The 21,783-nt window shown below is 38.9% G+C and overlaps 1 protein-coding gene across 3 annotated transcripts in view; it reads right to left on the reverse strand.

Annotated features, from left to right (window-relative positions):
- Positions 1–21,783, reverse strand: part of arid5b (AT-rich interaction domain 5B) — a 356,167-nt gene that overhangs the window by 327,638 nt on the left and 6,746 nt on the right. The window contains exons 1-2 of one of the 3 annotated variants that reach the window (XM_062975778.1): positions 16,147–16,656; positions 15,647–15,904 (exon numbers count right to left, since the gene is read on the reverse strand). In XM_062975778.1, the coding sequence (XP_062831848.1) occupies positions 15,647–15,904; positions 16,147–16,167 (279 nt within the window). In that variant the 5' untranslated portion in view covers positions 16,168–16,656. Of the gene's footprint in view, positions 1–15,646; positions 15,905–16,146; positions 16,657–21,783 lie in introns of those variants that run through there. The other 2 variants (XM_062975776.1, XM_062975777.1) reach the window with 2 other exon arrangements.

A 21,783-nucleotide genomic window follows, 5' to 3' on the forward strand; every position in this document is an offset into this window, starting at 1 on the left:
ATAAGCCGAGGCACCTAATTTTACCACAAAAAAACTGGGAAAACATTGACTCCAGTATAAGCCGAGGGTGGTAAATTTCAGAAATAAAAATAGATACCAATAAAATTACATTAATTGAGGCATCAGTAGGTTAAATGTTTTTGAATATTTACATCAAGCTCAAATTTAAGATAAGACTGTCCAACTCTGCTCAAATCATTATTCTCATCTTCTTCAATGTAAATGTGCTTATGTATCCTTTTAATAATAATAGAGTAAAATAATAAATGCAATAATAATAATAATATCAGAGTGAAATAATAAATGTATTATTAATAATAATAAAAATAGAGTAAAATAAATGTAATAGTAGCAACAATAATAGAGAAAAATAATAAATGTACCATATATTCTTGAGTATAAGCTGACCCAAATATAAGCCAACCACAACCCTGACCTGAGTATAAGCCGAGGGGGGCTTTTCAGTCTTAAAAAAAGGGCTGAAAAACTAGGCTTATACTCGAGTATATACAGTAACTGTCAAACTGCATTAATACTACAGTACCCGTGCATGTTGAATATGGGGATGAAGAAGTGATTATATAACCTCTATTAGAAGGGGTCTATTCACAGTACAGAATTATAGCAGTATTATTACACTTTAACTGCCATGCTCTATCCTATGAAATCCTAGATTTGTAGTTAGTTGATGCCCTTCCTAAACTGAAAATCACAAGATCCTGTAGGAAAGAACCATGGCAATGAAAATGGGATTATAATCCTATAATTCTGTAATGTGTCTGGGGCACAGTCAGATGGTCCATTTGCAACATGTAGCATTGAGTCATCCATAATTTTGATCATCCTTTCTTGTCTATGTGGCCAGTGCCAAAAATAAGACATCAATTCAAAGAAAATGTTCAAGGAGCAATTACGCAATCACCAGTTTTAGGAAAAGCTCGTGATGAATGTCATACATGCATCTCTAATAGCATAATTACTAATCTGCTTGATTTTCAAATCTGAATTAATTTTAGCAGGCACATACTGGATATAACTGCTCCATTAGCATGTCCTTTTCTCCGTCTCCCATGCGGACAGGACATTGAATGCCCCTAGAATCACATTTTTATACAACACACACAGATGTATATCTATGAGGCAGTCATTTTATGACACTGTCACCTGAAGAGCTGTAAATAATGTCCTAAGTTTCATTCGCCTTCCACATATGAAAAGGTAAAGGTTTCCCCTGGCGTTAAGTCCAGTCATGTCTGACTCTGGGGGTTGGTGCTCATCTCCATTTCTAAGCCGAAGAGCCGGCGTTGTCCGGAGACACCTCCAAGGTCATGTGGCCAGCATGACTGCTTGGAGCGCCGTTACCTTCCCGCCGGTACCTATTGATCTATTCACATTTGCATGTTTTCGAACTGCTAGGTTGGCAGAAGCTGGAGCTAACAGCGGGTGCTCACTCCGCTCCCGGGATTTGAACCTGCGACCTTTCAGTCTGCAAGTTCAGCAGCTCAGTGCTTTAACACACTTCGCCAGCGGGGCTCCCTTCCACATATACCCCCAACAAATATAGTACATTTCTTTTGGATATTCACTTTGAAAATAAATAAGCTCATTCATGTGAACATGTGTTTTCTGAGTCCAGATGTTTAGTATCATTAATTTTACACCCATAACACTCCCATGGGTATGCACCATTTTTTATATCCTGCAATACACTGGGGTTCCCTTTGGGATCAGAAAATAAATGATCTTAAGACGCTCAATTGAAGATTTCTTTATCTGAGCGTCTTCCACACTGTGCAATTACAGGATCTTTATAGTATCTTAACTGTCATGGGACCATTCAATGGAGTCCTGGGATTTGGAGAGGCACTAGGAGCTTTATGTGAAAAAAAAGCAGCTTATCTATACACATAACGAAAGTGAAAAGTGTGTATGTGGAGAAGGTGTCCACTTATACAGACAGCTTTCCACCTCCACAAATAGCTATAGTTCCCACTGAGCAGGAGACACCAGTGGCCCTCCCTCCACTGACATGCAGGTTATAGTGAGCGACATGAACATGTAACAAAGGAATTGATCAGCAACTGAACAAGAGGTTTAGGGAGAACATACCAAGATTTCCAAGAGTTGTACTTGACCTACATCCAGAGAACGCTGTTAACCCAACCAATGATGGATCTGGAACAAACTTGCCACGGATAATGGGACTTGCAATACCTTCACTGATACTGTGACCCCACCGACAATGGACTGGGACCACACTTGGCACAGAGAAACCCCATGCCCAACTGAACATACTGCAGGGGTTAGTGGGAATGGACCTTGATTCTGGGAGTTGTAGTTCACCTCCATCAAGAGAAGCAGTGATCCCTACCAACAATGGACCGGGACGAAACGTGGCACAGAGAAGCCCCATGACCAACTTTACATACTCCAGGAGTTTAGGGGAGTGAACCTTGATTTTAGGAGTTGTAGTTCATCTGCATCCAGAAAGCACTAAATCCAGCTGACATCAGATCTGGACTAAACTTGGCACACAGCCCCAACATGGCCAATAAAGATCTGGTTTGGAGGTGACTTACCTCAAATCTGGGTTGTAGTTCACGCTTATCCAGAGTCCTGAACCAGTCGATGACATATCTTGACTACACCTGGCACACAGACCCAACGTGGCCAACTGCGAATGCTGGCACAGTTTGAGGGTGATTGCTCTGGAAATCTGGGAGTTGTAGTTCACCCTTATCCAGACAGCAATGAACCCAGCCAATGATAGATCTGGACCAAACTTCAGTGATATTACCTAACCTCCCAAAACAAACAATGCTTTCTTCTAATAACCCAGGCACCGCTGGGTCCCCAAGCTAGTATGTAATAAACTCACCAAAAATATTCCAGTTGCTTTAGATGGACTTTAGATGGAGTGTTAAGGCCATAGCATACAATATCTATACCACACCATAGTCTCAAGAAGAACAAAGAACTAAACGTACAGGGATTCCGCTTTAGCAAATGATTCCGATTCCAACATCACCTTGGAAAGTCTCATGACAACTGTGTAAACAAACCAATGCTAAATTCCAAATCATACAAAAGGGCAGAGATCCTTGGGAATAAACCAAAGCCTTCCCAATTTACACTTTTCGCTTTCATTTAATCCAGCTATGATCTTTCCAGGCAAGCAAGTTGGGTGACACTATCCTGGTCTTGCCTGCTTTCAGACAGGTATAGAAAAAAATAGGCATCCATGTAAGAGCAACAGGAGTAGCCACATACTTCAGGATTAGCACAGCATACTCAAGGGCTTGAAGTTAATAACCAAAGAGGCATGAAGGACTTAAGAGCACCTATTTAAAATATCATAACATGCAAAACAGACTGATCCAAGAGATGAAGGTCACAAATGTAAACTTCTGAACTGATGGTACTTAACACCTGTCAAGGTAAATTATATCATTTAAGTGATTCCAGACGGTTATGCTGAAGAGATAGAGGGACCCATATTCATATGTGGTGGTTTTGTTCCCAATGTTCAAGTTATGTTAAAATATGGATACTCATCAACCAGAAGAGAAAATTATACCCTGCTTTTAGGCAGCTCTCGGTGACACAGAGGACTAAACCACTGAGCTGCTGAACTTGCTGACCGAAAGGTCGGTGGTATGCATCCAGGGAGTGAGGTGAGCTCCCACTGTTAGCGCCAGCTTCTGCCAACCTAGCACTTTGAAAACATGGAAATGTGAGTAGATCAATAGGTACCGCTCCGGCGGGAAGGTAACGGTGCTTCATGCAGCCATGCCGGCCACATGACCTTGGAGGTGTCTATGGACAACACCGGCTCTTTGGCTTAGAAATGGAGATGAGCACCAACCCCCAGAGTCGGACACAACTGGACTTAATGTCAGGGGAAAAGTTTACTTTTACCTTCTGGTCTTTTGCCTCTTTTATGGATGCTAACAAGTCTATATTAAACAAGAATTTGATCATGTTTGGATTACTTAGCAACAAGACTGATCCTTGCACAAACGGTCAAGAGTCAAAAAGTCTTGTCCATGTTATAATTGCAAGACAAACTGTAGTCTGTGGCAGTAATAAAATAAAGCTTGATGGCTATGTTCCCTCTTTAAGAAATGTCTTCAGATGTAACGGCAACTTTTATGCAGTATGGCAGTGGCTCCAAACCTTTGGTTCTCCACGTGTTTGGGACTTCAATTCCCAGAAGCCTCAGCCAGCTTGGACAACTATCAGGAATTCTGAGAGCGAAAGTTCAAAACTCCTGGAGGACCCAAGGGTGGAATCCACTGCAACGTGATATCCATTTATTTCATATGTAAATACAAATACAGATAACTTTCATTTCCCTGTTTCAAATGTTGATCTGTGGGAAGATATGTTACATTAAATTAAAAAGATTTGGTAGGGTTTGTTTTTGTTTTTTTACTAATATTCATTATGGAAATATTCTGAAACTTGAACTTCCTTCACTAGGGAGTCTGACAAATTTGCTGTCCAAATGTAGAGTATGAAGTGTATCACATTTCTCTGTCTTGGCCCCATCACAATGTATTCACTTGTGAGATTACCCCGGTTGATATACTGCAATCAATTTAGTATTACTTTTATTAGCTGGCTATAGAGAAAGGAGGGAACCTTCTGAAGCTTAGGGTGGCTTTCTCCAGCATCAAAGGGTGCAACTCAAGCTCCCACCATCAAAACGTCATCTTTGGTCATATGGCTCTCTACCATACCCTGTTTCCCCTAAAATAAGACATCCCCAGAAAATAAGACCTAGTAGAGGTTTTGCTGAATTGCTAAATATAAGGCCTCCCCCAAAAGTAAGACCTAGCAAAGATTTTGTTTGGAAGCATGCCCAACGAACAGAACACCAGAGCATGCAGGATTGGTACGTACCATAAAGTGTTGTACATGGAAATATTGGTAGTAATAAGAAATTCTTGATAGGATTCACAGTTTGTCTGGTTATGCTGGTTTATGACAACTACTGTACTGTATATAATAAATGTTCATTTTTTTTGTTCAACAATAAATGTGAATTCTTCTTCATGGAAAAATAAGACATTCCCTGAAAATAAGACCTAGAGCATCTTTGGGAGCAAAAATTAATATAAGACACTGTCTTATTTTCGGGGAAACACGGTAGTACTGCCAAAGTCAAAAACCAAATTTAGAAGAGAACAGCAGAGGACATGATCCAAAAAGTGTTTTGTGTGTATGCCAAAAATGTCCTTAAGAACACTGGGTCATTGATGCCTCTTAACACCCATGGCTAGAAATTTCAGTTGTAACTTAACACGAAATTACTGATGACCACATGCCCATTTTATAATACTAGGAACACCTCCAGAAGTAAACTGCTATAGTAACCAACCCATAGCATTCTCCCTATATGGAAGAGTCCATATTGGGCAATGGTCTCCCTAAAACCATTGTGCAAATGGAAATCACACTAGCAGCTAAATGTTAATTCATACTGGCATCTGGGAAACATATTATTACCATATCTGTTAAGAAATGGGGACAACAAGGATGGCTAATTTTATCAAATGTATCCCTCCCCCAACACCTTGCGGATATGCCACCTGAAGCGGCTGCCACACTTTGCTGAATGACTTCATAGGCTTCATAATAAATTTAACTGCAAAGCAAAGTGAGACCCAATGGAAAATGGTTGTGTGGGACACATTGTCCTTTCGCCATATCTCCCTTCTTGAATCTATGCCCTCCTTGGAAACGATTTCCTTCTCATCCCATTTATATATAGCCACTGTAAGGGGCGCATTTGTTACATCAGGTAACATGGGATAAAACCCCTTACATTTTATGTGCCAAACTGGAGTCTTTTGAAACTTTACAAGCTCAGTTGGTTATATACTTGAGAGGGGGGGAATGTAAAACCCGAAAGGCTGCTATTTAAAACCTTCTCAAATCAAATCAACAGCAAAACCTGCTGAAAGATGTCACCGCCAGAAAACATCTTACTAAGGCCACAAGCCTATGAATCAGTATCTGAAAGCAAATCGTGTTGAATGGTGGAAGTTACTTCTGAGTAAATAACACACAGGATCAAAATGCAGGATCCTTTACAAACCCTACACTTCCTGGAGTCATCAGGGCCCACTGGCTTGAGAAACATTTTATTTCTGAGTAAATACATTCAGAAGGACACCTTTATCCTTGATCAGGTTGTGTAAGTGTTATTTATTGCTATATAATTGTATTGTTTTACCTTGTTTAATAATGTGTTATTATGCTGCTATGTAATGTATGTGTTGTTTTTATGATTGGAAACCTCCCTGAGTCCCATCCGGGAGATAGGGCGGTATATAAATAAATAATAATAATAATAATAATAATAATTATTATTATTATTATTATTATTATTATTATTATTATTTTATTGTATGACACAGCAAACAAGATAGACATGCTGGATTTCATATCACAAAATCACAAGTCGAACACTTCCCAAGTGTCTAGGACTGTGTGATGTATTTTCGGATGATGCGTGCAGATTCCAGTAGGGTGGCCTTTTGCAGTTGGCAGATCGTAATTTTGTCAATGTCTATTGTTTCCAAATGCTGGCTGAGATCCTTTGGCACGGCACTTATTATTATTATTATTATTATTATTATTATTATTATTATTATTATTATTATTATTTATAGAATACTAGCTTGGGGATCCAGCAGTGTCCGGGTTATTAGATGAAGGCATTGATTGTTTTGGCATGTTAGATAATATCACTGAAGTTTGGTCTGGATCCATCGTTGGCTGGGTTCAGTACTGTCTAGATAAGAGTGAATTACAACTCCCAGGTTCCCAGGGCAATCACCCCCAAACCGTGCCAGTATTCGCTTTTGGCCATGTTGGGTCTGTGTGTCAAGTTTGGTCCAGATTCGTCATCGTCTGGGTTCAGGGCTCTCTGGATAGGGTGAACTACAACTCCCAGATCCGAGGTCAATCACACCCAAACCAGGCCTGCACAGTTGGCCATGTTGGGTCTGTGTGCTAAGTTTGGTCCAGATCTGACGTCAGCTGGGTTCAGTGCTTTCTGGCTACAAGTGAACTATAACTCCCAAAATCAAGGTCCATTCCCACTAACCCTTGCAGTATGTTCAGTTGGTCATAGGGCTTCTCTGTGTCACATTTGGCCCCAGTCCACTGTATCAATGAGGAGCCCCTAGTGGCGCAGTGCATTAAACCATAGAGCTGCTGAACATGCTGATCGAAAGGTTGGTGGTTCAAATCCACAGAGTGGGATGAGCTCCCACTATTAGCCCCAGCTTCTGCCAACCTAGCAGTTCGAAAGCATGCAAATGTGAGATCAATAGGTGGGAAGGTAATGGTGCTCCATGCAGTCATGCTGGCCACATTACCTTGGAGGTGTCTACAGACAACACCTGGACACGACTAGACTTAATGTCAGAGGAAAACCTTTACTTTCACTATAGAAAGATGAAGTTCCCCACATAAAGTTTACATTTACAGATCAAACCTGCCCTATCTGATGGAGACATCTTATTTTGCCAGATGTACAAAGGACAGAACAAGACAGGCATGCATCTGTCGCACAACGCAACGGACAGGTTCCCATTCAGAACCAACTTCCTTCGAGGAAATGCATATTGTATGAAGCTGTCACAACACATCCCCTTTGCTGCTTCATCCTAAAAGCAGGCACAACTCGCCTGCTCCAGTTCTGAGAAATGTATAAATATATCCACTTAGTTGCAGCTCTCATCAGGCAAACAAAGATACAGTAGAGTCTCACTTATCCAAGCTAAACGGGCCAGCAGAAGCTTGGATAAGCGAATATCTTGGATAATAAGGAGGGATTAAGGAAAAGCCTATTAAACATCAAATTAGGTTATGATTTTACAAATTAAGCACTAAAATATCATGTTATACAACAAATTTGACAGAAAAAATAGTTCAATACGCAGTAATGTTATGTTGTAATTACTGTATTTACGAATTTAGCACCAAAATATCACGATATATTGAAAACATTGACTACAAAAATGGCTTGGATAATCCAGAACCTTGGATAAGCGAGACTCTACTGTACCTACAACCAACCATCATGAGACTGTGTTGTCGAAGGCTTTCATGGCCGGGATCACAGGGTTGTTGTATGTCTTTTGGGCTGTGTGGCCATGTTCCAGAAGTATTCTCTCCTGACGTTTCGCCCACATCTATGGCAGGCATCCTCAGAGGTTGTGAGGTATGGAGAAACTAAGCAAGGAAGAGTTCCAGGGGCAGCTAATGACTCTGAACAAAGGATGCCTCCAGGCAGGAAAAGCCAGGAGATGAACCTTTCCAATGCTAATTAAGGTGATTAACTGCAACATTCACACTGGCCTCCAACTGACAAAGAGTTCTTCTCACACCCTGGACTTTCCACAGATATATATTAACCTTCCTTGCTTAGTTTCTCCATACCTCACAACCTCTGAGGATGCCTGCCATAGATGTGGGCGACATACAACAACCATAATGAAACTTTTGATTGCCATCATGTGATAAGATCCAGGGCTCTGCTAAACATCAGTTTTACTCTGAGCAAGTGCCTCTGTTGATCTCTGACCTCATGAAAAAACCCTCTGACACTGCAGATTTACAATCCATATTAAGAAGCAAAGGATGGGGGGTAAGATGCCTGACCACGTTTCCTTCGCTGGGCTCAATGTTATAATTAAAATAGTCCTTTTCCTGAAACCTCGCCTGTTATTTCCCCTATAAATTATCCTCTGTGCAATTTCCATATCCGGGACACAGGCCGACAAAGGGTTTGGTGAGTTTTTTTTCTCTCTACCCCCTTTTTTAAAAAAAAGTCAAGCTTCAGAAATAGCTGTTGATGTCATTTACATAAAAGAATTATTGCTGCGGTTAAGTCACTTGAAATAACTGCCCTCTGGACTGCGAAAGAATGCAGAAATGTTTCCCCGAAGTCAGGAACTGCCAATCAGCGAGTCAAAACATACACACAGAGAGACCGTTTCCGCCTCTGCCTTGCAGACTTCTGATCAGAATCTTATCTCAAATAATAATAAAAATTAAATCCGCGATTACAAAAGAGAAAAAAGAAATCATTTCGGAGCAGATAAACAAGCGAGTGGAGTAAAGTGAAAACAAAACACAGTGCTTAATGGGAGTGTTAGGTTGCCCTCTCTAGGCCTTGGCTCTAAGTGCGAGTTTCGATAGGTAGGCTTTCCGCCCTGGCTGAGCGTTTGCTATTTCTCTGCTGCCGCTAATGAATGACTAACTGCAAGTGACTGGGGGGAAATGACATCACTGGGGTGTAAAAACTCCACGCTGCATCAGCAAGAAGTAGAAGAGAGCAGTGGAAAAAAAATAACTTTTCTACCTGCTTCAGGTCTAAGGCGGGCCATCATTCCCATCGATATAAACAAACCGATCTATCAAGATTGTCTGATCATTCACAGAGGCGTCATTAAGGCCCATCATGAAACACGCCGGGAGTGTATATAATCATCGTACAGTTAATTGCGAGTCATTTGCATTTTAAAAAGACACACACACACGCACGTCGAAAAAAAAATGCATCATGTGAGGCATGTTCAGGATTGCTGTATCGAAAGAGAGCGCTGGCTCGTAATGGTCGGATTAATTCCCTCTGATGTTCCGACCACAGTAACATGAGACGGTCATTAAGGCATATTAAAATGATTTGCGCACCATTCCCCACCCTTTCATTAAAAAAAAAAGAATGAGAGGCTCGCTTATAAATATTAACTACAAGATATTCCGGGGGTGTTTGCTCTGTATTTCTGTCATTTGCATGAACTCGTCCTATGCATGTTGGCTCCAGCACAAGTTTAAATAGTGCTTACTCATTAGTATGTATGCCTAGAACTGCAGCCTGATTCGACTCCTAGGACAGATAATATTTCTATTAGAGAAGGCCGTCTCTTTGTAAACAACCAATATGGGAAAGGACAAGTGCCCAAAATTGTAAAATACAGGAAATATTAATATGGCAAGACCTGCGATGGTACGCAGACTCACTCAGAAGGAAATATGATTCAATTGCAATATGATTAGGAGCCCCCAGTGGTGCAGTGAGTGAAATCACTGAGCTGCTGAACTCATTTCAATGTGCCTTTGACTAGTTTGGACATCTGACGGAGTCCCTACCTCCATCCATATCCAGCCATTGCACTTTGCCACTGGCCCATATTACTGTGCCTGCAATATACAGTAGAGTCTCACTTATCCAACGTTCTGGATTATCCAACACATTTTTGTAGTCAATGTTTTCAATATATCTTGATATTTTGGTGCTAAATTCGTAAATACAGTAATTACTACATAGCATTACTGCGTATTGAATTACTTTTCTGTCACATTTGTTGTATAACATGATGTTTTGGTGCTTAATTTGTAAAATCATAACCTAATTTGATGTTTAATAGGCTTTTCCTTAATCCCTCCTTATTATCCAACATATTTGCTTATCCAATGTTCTGCCGGCCCGTTTATGTTGGGTAAGTGAGACTCTACTGTATTGCACAACCATAATTTATTCTCGTGCTTATTTGACACGCCAGTGTGTCGGCCTTTGGTCACTGGTTAGGCTGCTGTTGCGCTATGTTTTTATGCATGTTATGCATTAATTTTTTTTGTAATTGAATTATATTTTGTTGTTGTTATTGTAGTTTATTGTATATTGCTGGGCTTGGTCCCCATGTAAGCCACACCGAGTCCCCTCGGGGAGATGGGGTGAGATATAAGGATAAAGTAGTTAGTATTATTATTATTATTACTTGCTGACTGAAAGGTCGGCAGTTCAAATCTGGGAGTGGAGTGAGCTCCCACTGTTAACCCCAGCTTCTTTCAACCTAGCAGTTTGAAAACATGCAAATGTGAGTAGATCAATAGGTACTGCTCCTATTGGTAGGAAGGTAACTATGCTCCATGCAGTCATGCCGGCCACATGACCTTGGAGGTGTTTACAGACAACGCCGGCTCTTCAGCTTAGAAATGGAGAAGATCACCAACCCCCAGAGTCGGAAGGACCTAGACTTAATGTCAAGGGAAAACCATTAATATGTGGCGCAGTGAGTTAAACCACTGAGCTGCTGAATTTCCTGACCGAAAGGTTGGCGGTTCGAATCCGAGAAGTGGAGTGAGCTCCGGCTGTTAGCCCCAGCTTGTGCCAACCTAGCAGTTCGAAAACATGCAAATGTGAGTAGATCAATAGGTACTGCTCCGGCAGAAAGGTAACGGTGCTCCATGGAGCTCTTTGGCTTAGAAATGGAGATCAGCACCAACTCCCAGAGTCAGACTCGACTAGGCTTAATGGCAAGGGAAAACCTTTACCTTTCTTCTATTCTATTATATTTCAATATATATATTTATATTATATTGTTATTTTATGACAATATTGTATTCCATTCCATTCTATTTTATGTCAGGGGAAAACCTTTACCTAATATTATAATATAGTATAGTAAAAAAGGTAAAGGTTTCCCCTGACGTTAAGTCCAGTCATGACCGACTCTGGGGGTTGCTGCTCATCTCCATTTCTAAGCCGAAGAGCCGGCGTTGTCCATAGACACCTCCAAGGTCATGTGGCCGGCATGACTGCATGGAGCAACATTACCTTCCCGCCGGAGCGGTACCTATTGATCTACTCACATTGGCATGTTTTTGAACGGCTAGGTTGCCAGGAGCTGGGGCTAACAGAGGGCGCTCACTCCACTCCCGGGATTTGAACCTGGGACCTTTTGGTCTGCAAGTTCAGCAGCTCAGTGCTTTAACACACTGTGCTACCAGGGACACATACGATATATAATATTACAAAATGTAATAAAATTGAATGTAATATAATGTAATATATTACATATATGGTAGAGTCTCACTTATCCAACATAAACGGGCCGGCAGAACGTTGGATAAGCGAATATGTTGGATAATAAGGAGGAATTAAGGAAAAGCCTATTACACATCAAATTAGGTTATGATTTTACAAATTAAGCACCAAAACATCATGTTTAACAACAAATTTGACAGAAAAAGTAGTTCAATACACAGTAATGCTATGTCATAATTACTGTATTTACAAATTTAGCACCAAAATATCATGATATATTGAAAACATTGACTACAGAAATGCGTTGGATAATCCAGAACATTGGATAAGCGAGTGTTGGATAAGTGAGACTCTACTGTATAATCTATATATATAAAAGAGTGATGGCATCACGGCAGTGGACAAAACAACAAAAGTAAACACCCCACAACCTCGAAAATTGACAGCACAACCCCTCATCCATGCCTCTAGGTTGATACAACAAAAAGAAAAGAAAACTAACGTCCTAATTAGAGGGAGAAGAATAATTGTTTTTATCCAATTGCTGCCAGTTAGAAGGCTAAGCTCCGCTCACTTGGTCTCCTAGCAACCCACTCAGCCCAGGGGACCCTTTACCTTAACTATCACCAATTCCTCAATACTTTATTTCCCATACCACCATACTTCACCACAGCAACGCGTGGCCGGGCACAGCTAGTGTAATATAATGTAATGAAATATATATTAGATACAATGTGTGTGTGTAGGGCTCAGACTGATCCCATCACACACACACACACCTCCCCATCTGGCTATTGTTAAGTGCTAGCCCTCCGCATAAACACTCTCCTTTCTTCCTTCCCGGAGCCAAAACGTTCACCTTTGGAACTCCCTGCCACAGGATTCGCTGGTATATCCGCACAATCAGACTCAGACAAGCTGCCAATGCCTTTTGAGCATCGATTCCCCCCCCCCCCATAAAAACTACAACTCCCACGATCCCACGGTGTTTGAGGCCAGGCAGCTAAAATCGGTCTCGGATCGCATTAATGCCTCAATGTGGCTGACTGCAGCCTCCACCAGTCTCATTTCCGCAGCGAAGCTCTTAGTGCTGCTGCTGAACGCTGCTTTGCTTTATTCCCCAGCGGAGAATGCAAAAATCCACCCAGGCAGCAATCTGCAACTTCTTCTAGTCTCTGCCATTTGTCACTTTATTCGAAGATATATATATATCGCTTTTGATCTCACTCTCCCTGTCGTAATTTCCGCCTTCTTAAACCCCCCTCCTTTTCCAAAACAACAATAATAATATTAATACAATGCGCCCCCAGCGGAAGGAGCGAGAACTGCACGCATCTATGCCTTACTAGAGAGACATTCAAGCAGCCTCCATAGAGAGAAGATATAATAAAATATATTCAAATATAATAAACTAAAATATAGCATAATAGAATAAAATAGAGTCAAATATAATGTAATAAAATATAGTAAAATAAAAAATAATAAAATATTTTGAAATAAAGTATAGTAAAAATGACATAATAAAATATAGTCAAATATAATACAATAAAATATAGTAAAAGATGACATAATAAAATATAGTAAAATTTAACAATATCATATCATTAATATAATGAAGTAAAATATAACAGAATAAAATATATTTTACTCTATTTCATTTTACTCTATTATTATATTATATTTTATTACGGTACATGATGATATTTTATGTCATTATATTTCACTATAATACAATATAGAAATATAGTAAAATATAATGAAACAAAATAGAATAAAATGTATTAAAATATTATAAATATAATATAATGGCAAAATAAGGAAAATAAAAATAAATAGAATAGTAAAATATAATAAAATAATATAGTAAAATATATAATAAAATATATGGAAATAAAATAGAGTAAAATAATATATAAATATAATATGATAAATATAATAAAATAAGGTAAAATATAATGAAATAATAAAAAGATAATACAATAAACTGAGTGAAATCTAATAAAATAGTAAAATATAATTAATATAATATATTAAAATAAAAAAGAAATATAATATAGTAAAAATAATCAAATAGTAAAATATAATATATAAATATAAGATAAATATAATAAAATAAGGTAAAATATAATGAAATAATAAAAGATAAGACAATAAAATAGAGTGAAATCTAATATGATAAAATATTAAAATATAATAAATATAATATAATAAAGTAAAATAAAAATAAATATAATATAATAAAATATAGAGAAATTTAATATAATATAAAATATAGTAAAATATAAAAATATCATATTGAAGATATAGTCAGAGTAAAATAAAATATATAAATATAATATAAATATAGAGAAATTAATGTAATAAAATCATAAAATAAAAATATATAGTAAAATATAATATTAAATATAATAGAGTAAAATGAAATATAGAAAATTTAATATGAGAAAGCCATAAAATATGTAATAAAATATGAATATATAAAATTAAAGATATAGTCAAATAGAGTAAAATAAAATCATATTTAAATATAATAGAGTCAAATATAGAGGAATTTAAAATAAAATATATAGTAAAATATAAAAAATATAATATTATAGTCAAATGGAGTAAAATATAAATATAATATAATAAAATATAGAAAATTTAATATATAGTAAAATATAAAAAATATAATATTAAAGATATAATAAAATAGAGTAAAATATAATAAAATATAGAAAATTTAATATATAGTAAAATATAAAAATATAATATTAAAGATATAATAAAATTGAGTGTATATATATATATATATATATCCCGAGGAGGAAGCCTATTGAGCCAAAGAAGGCTTTCCTAAGACAAGCCTGAAAGGCTGGAAAAATGAAGGGAATGAGCAGCAAAACCATGTGACGAAGGACGTTAGGAGGGAGAGGAGGGGGGTGATGTAAGGAAAGATCACCTTCAACACCGAGTTATGGGATCGAGGCTTTTTTTTTTTCCGGGTCAGGAGCAACCGGAGTTGCTTCTGGAGTGAGAGAATGGGCCGTCTGCAAGGACGTTGCCGGATGTTTTGTGGGAGGCTTTGCATGGAGCTGGAGCTAAAAGAGGGAGCTCATCCGCACTCTCCCCGGGTGGGATTCGAACCTGGCAGGTCAGCAACCCAACCTTCAGAGCTGGAGCTAAAAGAGGGTGCTCATCCGCACTCTCCCCGGGTGGGATTCGAACCTGGCAGGTCAGCAACCCAACCTTCAGAGCTGGAGCTAAAAGAGGGTGCTCATCCGCACTCTCCCCTAGGTGGAATTCGAACCTAGCAGGTCAGCAACCCAACCTTCAGAGCTGGAGCTAAAAGAGGGTGCTCATCCGCACTCTCCCCGGGTGGGATTCGAACCTGGCAGGTCAGCAACCCAACCTTCAGAGCTGGAGCTAAAAGAGGGTGCTCATCCGCACTCTCCCCGGGTGGGATTCGAACCTGGCAGGTCAGCAACCCAACCTTCAGAGCTGGAGCTAAAAGAGGGTGCTCATCCGCACTCTCCCCGGGTGGGATTCGAACCTGGCAGCTTTCAGGTCAGCAAAGCCAACCTTCAAGTCACGAGGCTTTTATCCCCTAGGCCACCGAAGGGCGCGAGGCTTTCCAATACAGATTCCTATAACATGCCTCTGCTCCTGTTGGGGCTGCGGTTGCAAGGCAGGCAGAGAGAGAGATAGACAGATACGGGAGGCAGAGAAGGAGAGTCTACTGTATATGTTGCATAGATATTGGGATGACGATCCAGGTAGCCGGGCAGACAAGTGGGGAGTGTGAGCGTCGCCTACCTCTCCGTGGTCGCTGCTCCTGCCCTGGGGAGTATCCTCCGGGAGGAAATAAAGTTTGGAGCTGGACAAAAGTTGCCGGGAAGTCCTGTCTTCCCAGAGCAGCTGGAGCTCGGCGATGCAAAGCGGGTCCCGGGGTTGGCACCTCACGAAGAAGAAGTCGCCCAAGGAGAGGATCCGGGAGCGGTTTCCTCCCAGGTGGAACTGGAAAGCCTTGTAGAAGACGTAGGCGCCGTGGGAGCCACACGGGGAGCCGACCCACTGGGGAGAGAAGAAGAGCCAGAGGCACAAACAATCAGAGGGATCATGAAGGGATGGGGAAGGACAGGTCTCTAATCGATGGGATCAAAATAGCAAAGGGCACGCTCGTCCAGGGAGGCAAAGTTGGTGGGAAAGTTTGGGAAGGGCTGCCTAGCAATGAATGGAGCGGGCTGGCCTCTCCCCGAGACCACGGCGGAGCGAAATCGGGACCCAACCGGGGCAGAAGCGGAGAGTGGCAATACCTGGACTGAATGGGGCTCCATCGCGACGCTCTGAATTGATTGAACTCAACATTCTCTCCAAACTTGTTGGCTCGAATGGATTGCATCAGGTCCTGGCAGGGAAAAGGATTGCTCCCGTCCGCAGCGCTGGTGTAGAAAAAAAACAACCCTCTTCCAAGCTCGGCATCGAGTCTCCACGAGTCTCCCACCGACAATCTGAAGGGGTGTCAGCACCCATGGGGTTGCCTTCCTCTTCCACCCCGTTGCAGAGCCGGCACAACGCCGAGGAAGGACCCGGCTCTGGGATATCGCCTCGGAATCGCTTCTTCGGAGTTGTTTATAAAACCCAAATTCTTAGGGATCTTTTCGGAATCGGTCTAGGCTCCTATCGGAACCGATCCGGACCCCCGCCAAGCCCCGGTCCATTTTTACCGGCGGGAAAGGCGCTCCGGCTAGGCTGCGCATCTGACAGGACCTGCTTGTATATGTCTAATATAAAGAACATTTCCTGCAGAGAGTCAGAGGCGCTGTTCTTCTCTTTTTTTCCCCTCTCTCTCTCCCTCTCTCTCTCTAATTCTCTTTAGCAGATTTGCTTTTATTAGACATGTAGATTTGTTTGATAGTTAAATCGCCCTCCCTTGACTGCCATCTTGGCCCCGGCTCGGTTACAGATTCAAGGATGACATTTTCACAAATTGGGGGAATGGGGAGGAAAAGGGGGAGGGAGGGGGGGGGAAGAAGTGGGTTGCTATCGATTATGTAAACATATCAATTTTAATGCATTTGTTCTGCTTTTTTGGAAGGGGGGGAAAGGGGGGCATTTAGGAAGCAGGCGATCACGGGATCATCAATCAGAAAGCGATTACCTCTATATACACATACACACACATAATATATATTTATATATACATACATATAATAAATATATACACTATATATATATATATATATATATATATATATATAAACACATAATATATATATATATATATATATACACACACACATATATTCATACAAACATAATATATATAGACACACTCACATACACACATGTAATAAACACACACACATACATACATACGCACACACTCACAAATATACACACACATATATACACACATAATATATTGACACACTCACATACACACACATATACACACATACACATATGCACAGGCACTCACAAATATATACACACACATATATGTGTATATGTGTGTGCATATATTTATTTATTTATATGTGTATATAATATGTGTATATGTATATGTGTACATATTATATGTGTATATATGTGTGTGTATATATATGTGTGTGTGTGTGTGTGTGTGTATAGAGGCAATCGCCTCTATATACATACACAACACATATAATATATATACATACACACATATAATATATACACACACATATACATACACATACACACATATATAAACACACATATAATATATATACACATATATAGATACACACATAATATATATACACACACACAAACATACACACGTAATATATACACACATACACATATGTACACACACTCATAAATATATACACACATATATGTGTGTATATATGTGTGTGGATGTGTATGTGTGTGCATATATTTATTTATGTGTGTATATAATATGTACACATATACACACACATTTATACACACATATGTGTTTATATATGTGTGTGTACATATTATGTGTGTATATGTGTGCGTTTATATATGTGTGTGTATATAAGTGTGTATGTGTGTGTGTATGTGTGAGTGTTTATATTATATGTGCACAGACATATACACATAGATACACACACATGTATAAACACACACATATATACACATATAGTATGTACACATACACATATATACACACATATGTGTATATATGTGTGTTTAAATTATATGTGCATATATACACACAGACATAGATACACAAACACACATATACACACATATGATATATATATACACATACACATATAATATAAACACACATAGAAACACACACACATACACACATAATTAATATATATATACACATATAATATAAACACACACACATATACACACATATTTTATTTATATATATATATATACACATACACACACACACATATAATATAAACACACATAGAAACACACACACATATACACACATAATATATATATATATATACACACATAATATAAACACACACACATATACACACATATTTTATTTATATATATATATACACATACACATACACACACACACATATAATATAAACACACACATATAATCTAATATATATGTATATGGAACACGAAGCAATATATCGATCCAGGACCCGACACGCGCCTTCGCGCCATTCACACGCACTCGCGTCTGCCAGTTACGTGTTTACAATGCAGATCACCGCAGCAAGGGCGATACCAATACTGATGTGTTTATATAACTAACCAAACGATGCACGATTTTGTCATCTTTCCCAGCATTAAGAGTTTTGGGGTGGGGACCTGGAGGCACCCCGACACTCGGCCAAGGCGATCCCCTGGGTGAGTGGGAACCAGAAGCAGGGAGAGAGACCCCGATACTGGTAGATACTGGGAGGCATCTGTATTGACTGAGCGATTGTTCTGCCTGCAGAGTTATCATTACGCAAAGCCCGAGAAACTTGGAGGGAAGGAGGGGCTTGCAGCAGCCTCATCGCCAAACTAGACCCAGCAGCCTATAGATGGACGTTTGCTTGATGTGATATATTTGTGTGTGTGTGTATTGAGAGAAAATGGTGCATTCTCTCTCTGGCTTCACACCCAAACCTCGATCTCTCTTTCTCCCCACTCCCAATACAAGAGGAGAACATCATCATACGTACAGAATGACAGTTGTGTAATCCGATCCCAATCGCAGGAGCTATTTTTAAAAAACGCGTTCACCTCGTTGGGACAGGATTGTTTGTAATGGAAAGAGAGAGAAGGGGGGGAAATATATCATAACATGATGATATTCACGTGCCTGAGTTGAATACAGTATAAGGATCTGGAGTGACTCCGGATACAGAGTTATGAGCTCTTCCCCTCCCACTTCCCAACCCAATATGAATTGGGGGAGTTAGTTCACCTTAAGTGATCTAATATATATACGATATATGTGTGTGTGTGTGTTTTAAATATTAATTTATTTTTATTAAATAATGTGAATATATATATATTCAAATTTATTTTTCAAAAATTAATTTTAAAAAATTAAAAAAACAAATTATTTTTATATAAAATATTTATTAAATAAATAAAAATAATATATATATTCATATATATATATATATTCAAATTTATTTTTCAAAAATTAAAAAAATCAAAAAACTAAAATGAAATTATTTTTATTTAAAATATTTATTGAAATAAATAAAAATGATATATATACATATATATTCTATTCATGTATATATATATATTCAAATTTATTTTTAACAAATATATTTTCAAAAAATAAAAATATTTTAAATTAAAATAACATTATTTTAATTTAAAATATTTATTAAAATAAATTATATATATAAATTTATTTTTCAAAATATTTTTTCAAAATTAAAAATAATTTTGATTAAAATATTTATTAAAATAAATAAAAGATATATATTATATTCAAATTTATTTTTCAAAATATTTTTCAAAATTAAAAAAATAAAATATTTATTAAAATACAAATAATATAGATATTATATGCAATATATATATATATATTCAAATTTATTTTTCAAAATATTTTTCAAAATTAAAAATAATTTTAATTAAAATATTTATTAAAATAAATACAAATAATATATATTCATATATATATATATATATATTCAAATTTATTTTTCAAAATAATTTTGATTAAAATAATTATTAAAATATATACAAATAATATATATAATATAGATTCATATATATATATATTCAAAATATTTTTTCATAATGGATTTTTAATGAATTTTTTTTAATTAAAAATATCATTTTTAAAAATAAAAATATTTATTAAAATAAATAAAAAATTATATATATTCAAATTTATTTTTCAAAATATTTCTCAAAATAAAAATTATATATGTGTGTGTGTGTGTATTTTAAAAATTAAAAAAAATTAGATCAGTTAAGGTGAACGACCCCGATTATATATATATTCAAATCCGGGATTTAGATCACAAGATCTCTGCCTGCCGGAGAAAACACGAGCAGAAGTCCGAAAAGTGCTCCCCTCCCTTGCCTTTGCCCAAGAGCGGCCGAAAAGTATTTTAATAATTTAAAGGGACAGTACCACTCTAGCGCCCAATGCAGAGAATGTGTTTTTAAATGTTATTTTTTCCCCTCTTCCTCTCCGCCCCTCCCTGGCAAAGCGCTGCGGCTGCAATCCGCGGCCCGATCCCCGGCATCCACTTGAACCGGATCGATCCCGCTTCAACTAAACAGGGCAAGCCAGTGATTGCGCCTGCTCGGATCCCACGGTTTATTCAGCACACATTAGCGACCCGATCCTATTCCGGGCAGATTCCTATACAACAACAGAGTTGCAATACATTTACTCGAGAGTCAACAAACTCTACAGACCGCGCCTTGTTATTGTTAATACTGCATCGAGCCCTTAGAAGGAACGACCCAATTACGTGAGAGTAAACCCATTGATTCCAATGGGTCTACTCGAAAGCAAGGCGATCGCTCTCTTCTTTGGGTGCTTTTCGGGCTCTGCTGGTTTCAATAAGTCTACTCTGGAAGAAATAAGGGTCTTTTTCAAAACCTTTCTTTCTCCCCTTCTATGTTATTTTGGATTAATATGTGTGCCTGTCGCCGCTGGTGTTTGGAGGAACTCGAATGACAGAATTGTCTACTTTTTCCTTCCTTCCTTCCTTCCTTCCTTCCTTCCTTCCTTCCTTCCTTCCTCCCTCCCTCCCTCCCTCCCTCCCTCCTTCCTTCTTTTCCTTCCTCCCTTCTTCCTCCCTCCCTCCTTCCCTCCTTTCCTCCCTCCTTCCTTCCTTCTTTTCCTCCCTCCCTCCTTCCTTCCTCCTTCCTTCTTTTCCTCCCTCCCTTCCTCCCTCCTTCCTTCTTTTCCTCCCTCCCTTCCTCCCTCCTTCCTTTTTTTCCTCCCTCCCTTCCTCCCTTCTTTTCCTCCCTCCCTTCCTCTCTCCTTCCTTCCTTCTTTTCCTTCCTCCCTTCTTCCTCCCGCCTTCCCTCCTTCCTTCCCTCTTTTCCTCCCTCCTCCCTTCTTTTCCTTCCTCCCTTCTTCCTTCCTTCCCTCCTTTCCTCCCTCCTTCCTTCCTTCTTTTCCTTCCTCCCTCCCTCCTTCCTTCTTTTCTTTCTCCCCCCTTCCCTTCTTCCTTCCTTTCCTCCCTCCCTCCTTTTCCTCCCTCCCTCCCTTCCTCTCTCCTTCCTTCCTTCTTTTCCTTCCTCCCTTCTTCCTCCCTCCTTCCCTCCTTCCTTCCCTCTTTTCCTCCCTCCTCCCTTCCTCCCTCCTTCCTTCTTTTCCTTCCTCCCTCCTTCCTTCTTTTCCTTCCCTCCCTCCCTCCTTCCCTCCTTGCTTCCTTTCCTCCCTCCTTCCTTCCTCCTTCCCTTCTTCCTTCCTCCCTCCCTCCTTCCTTCTTTTCCTCCCTCCCTTCTTCCTTCCTTCTTTTCCTCCCTCCCTTCCTTCTTCCTTCTTTTCC

This window comes from Anolis carolinensis, chromosome 3 (assembly GCF_035594765.1).
Source record: "Anolis carolinensis isolate JA03-04 chromosome 3, rAnoCar3.1.pri, whole genome shotgun sequence".
Taxonomy (NCBI): domain Eukaryota; kingdom Metazoa; phylum Chordata; class Lepidosauria; order Squamata; family Dactyloidae; genus Anolis; species Anolis carolinensis.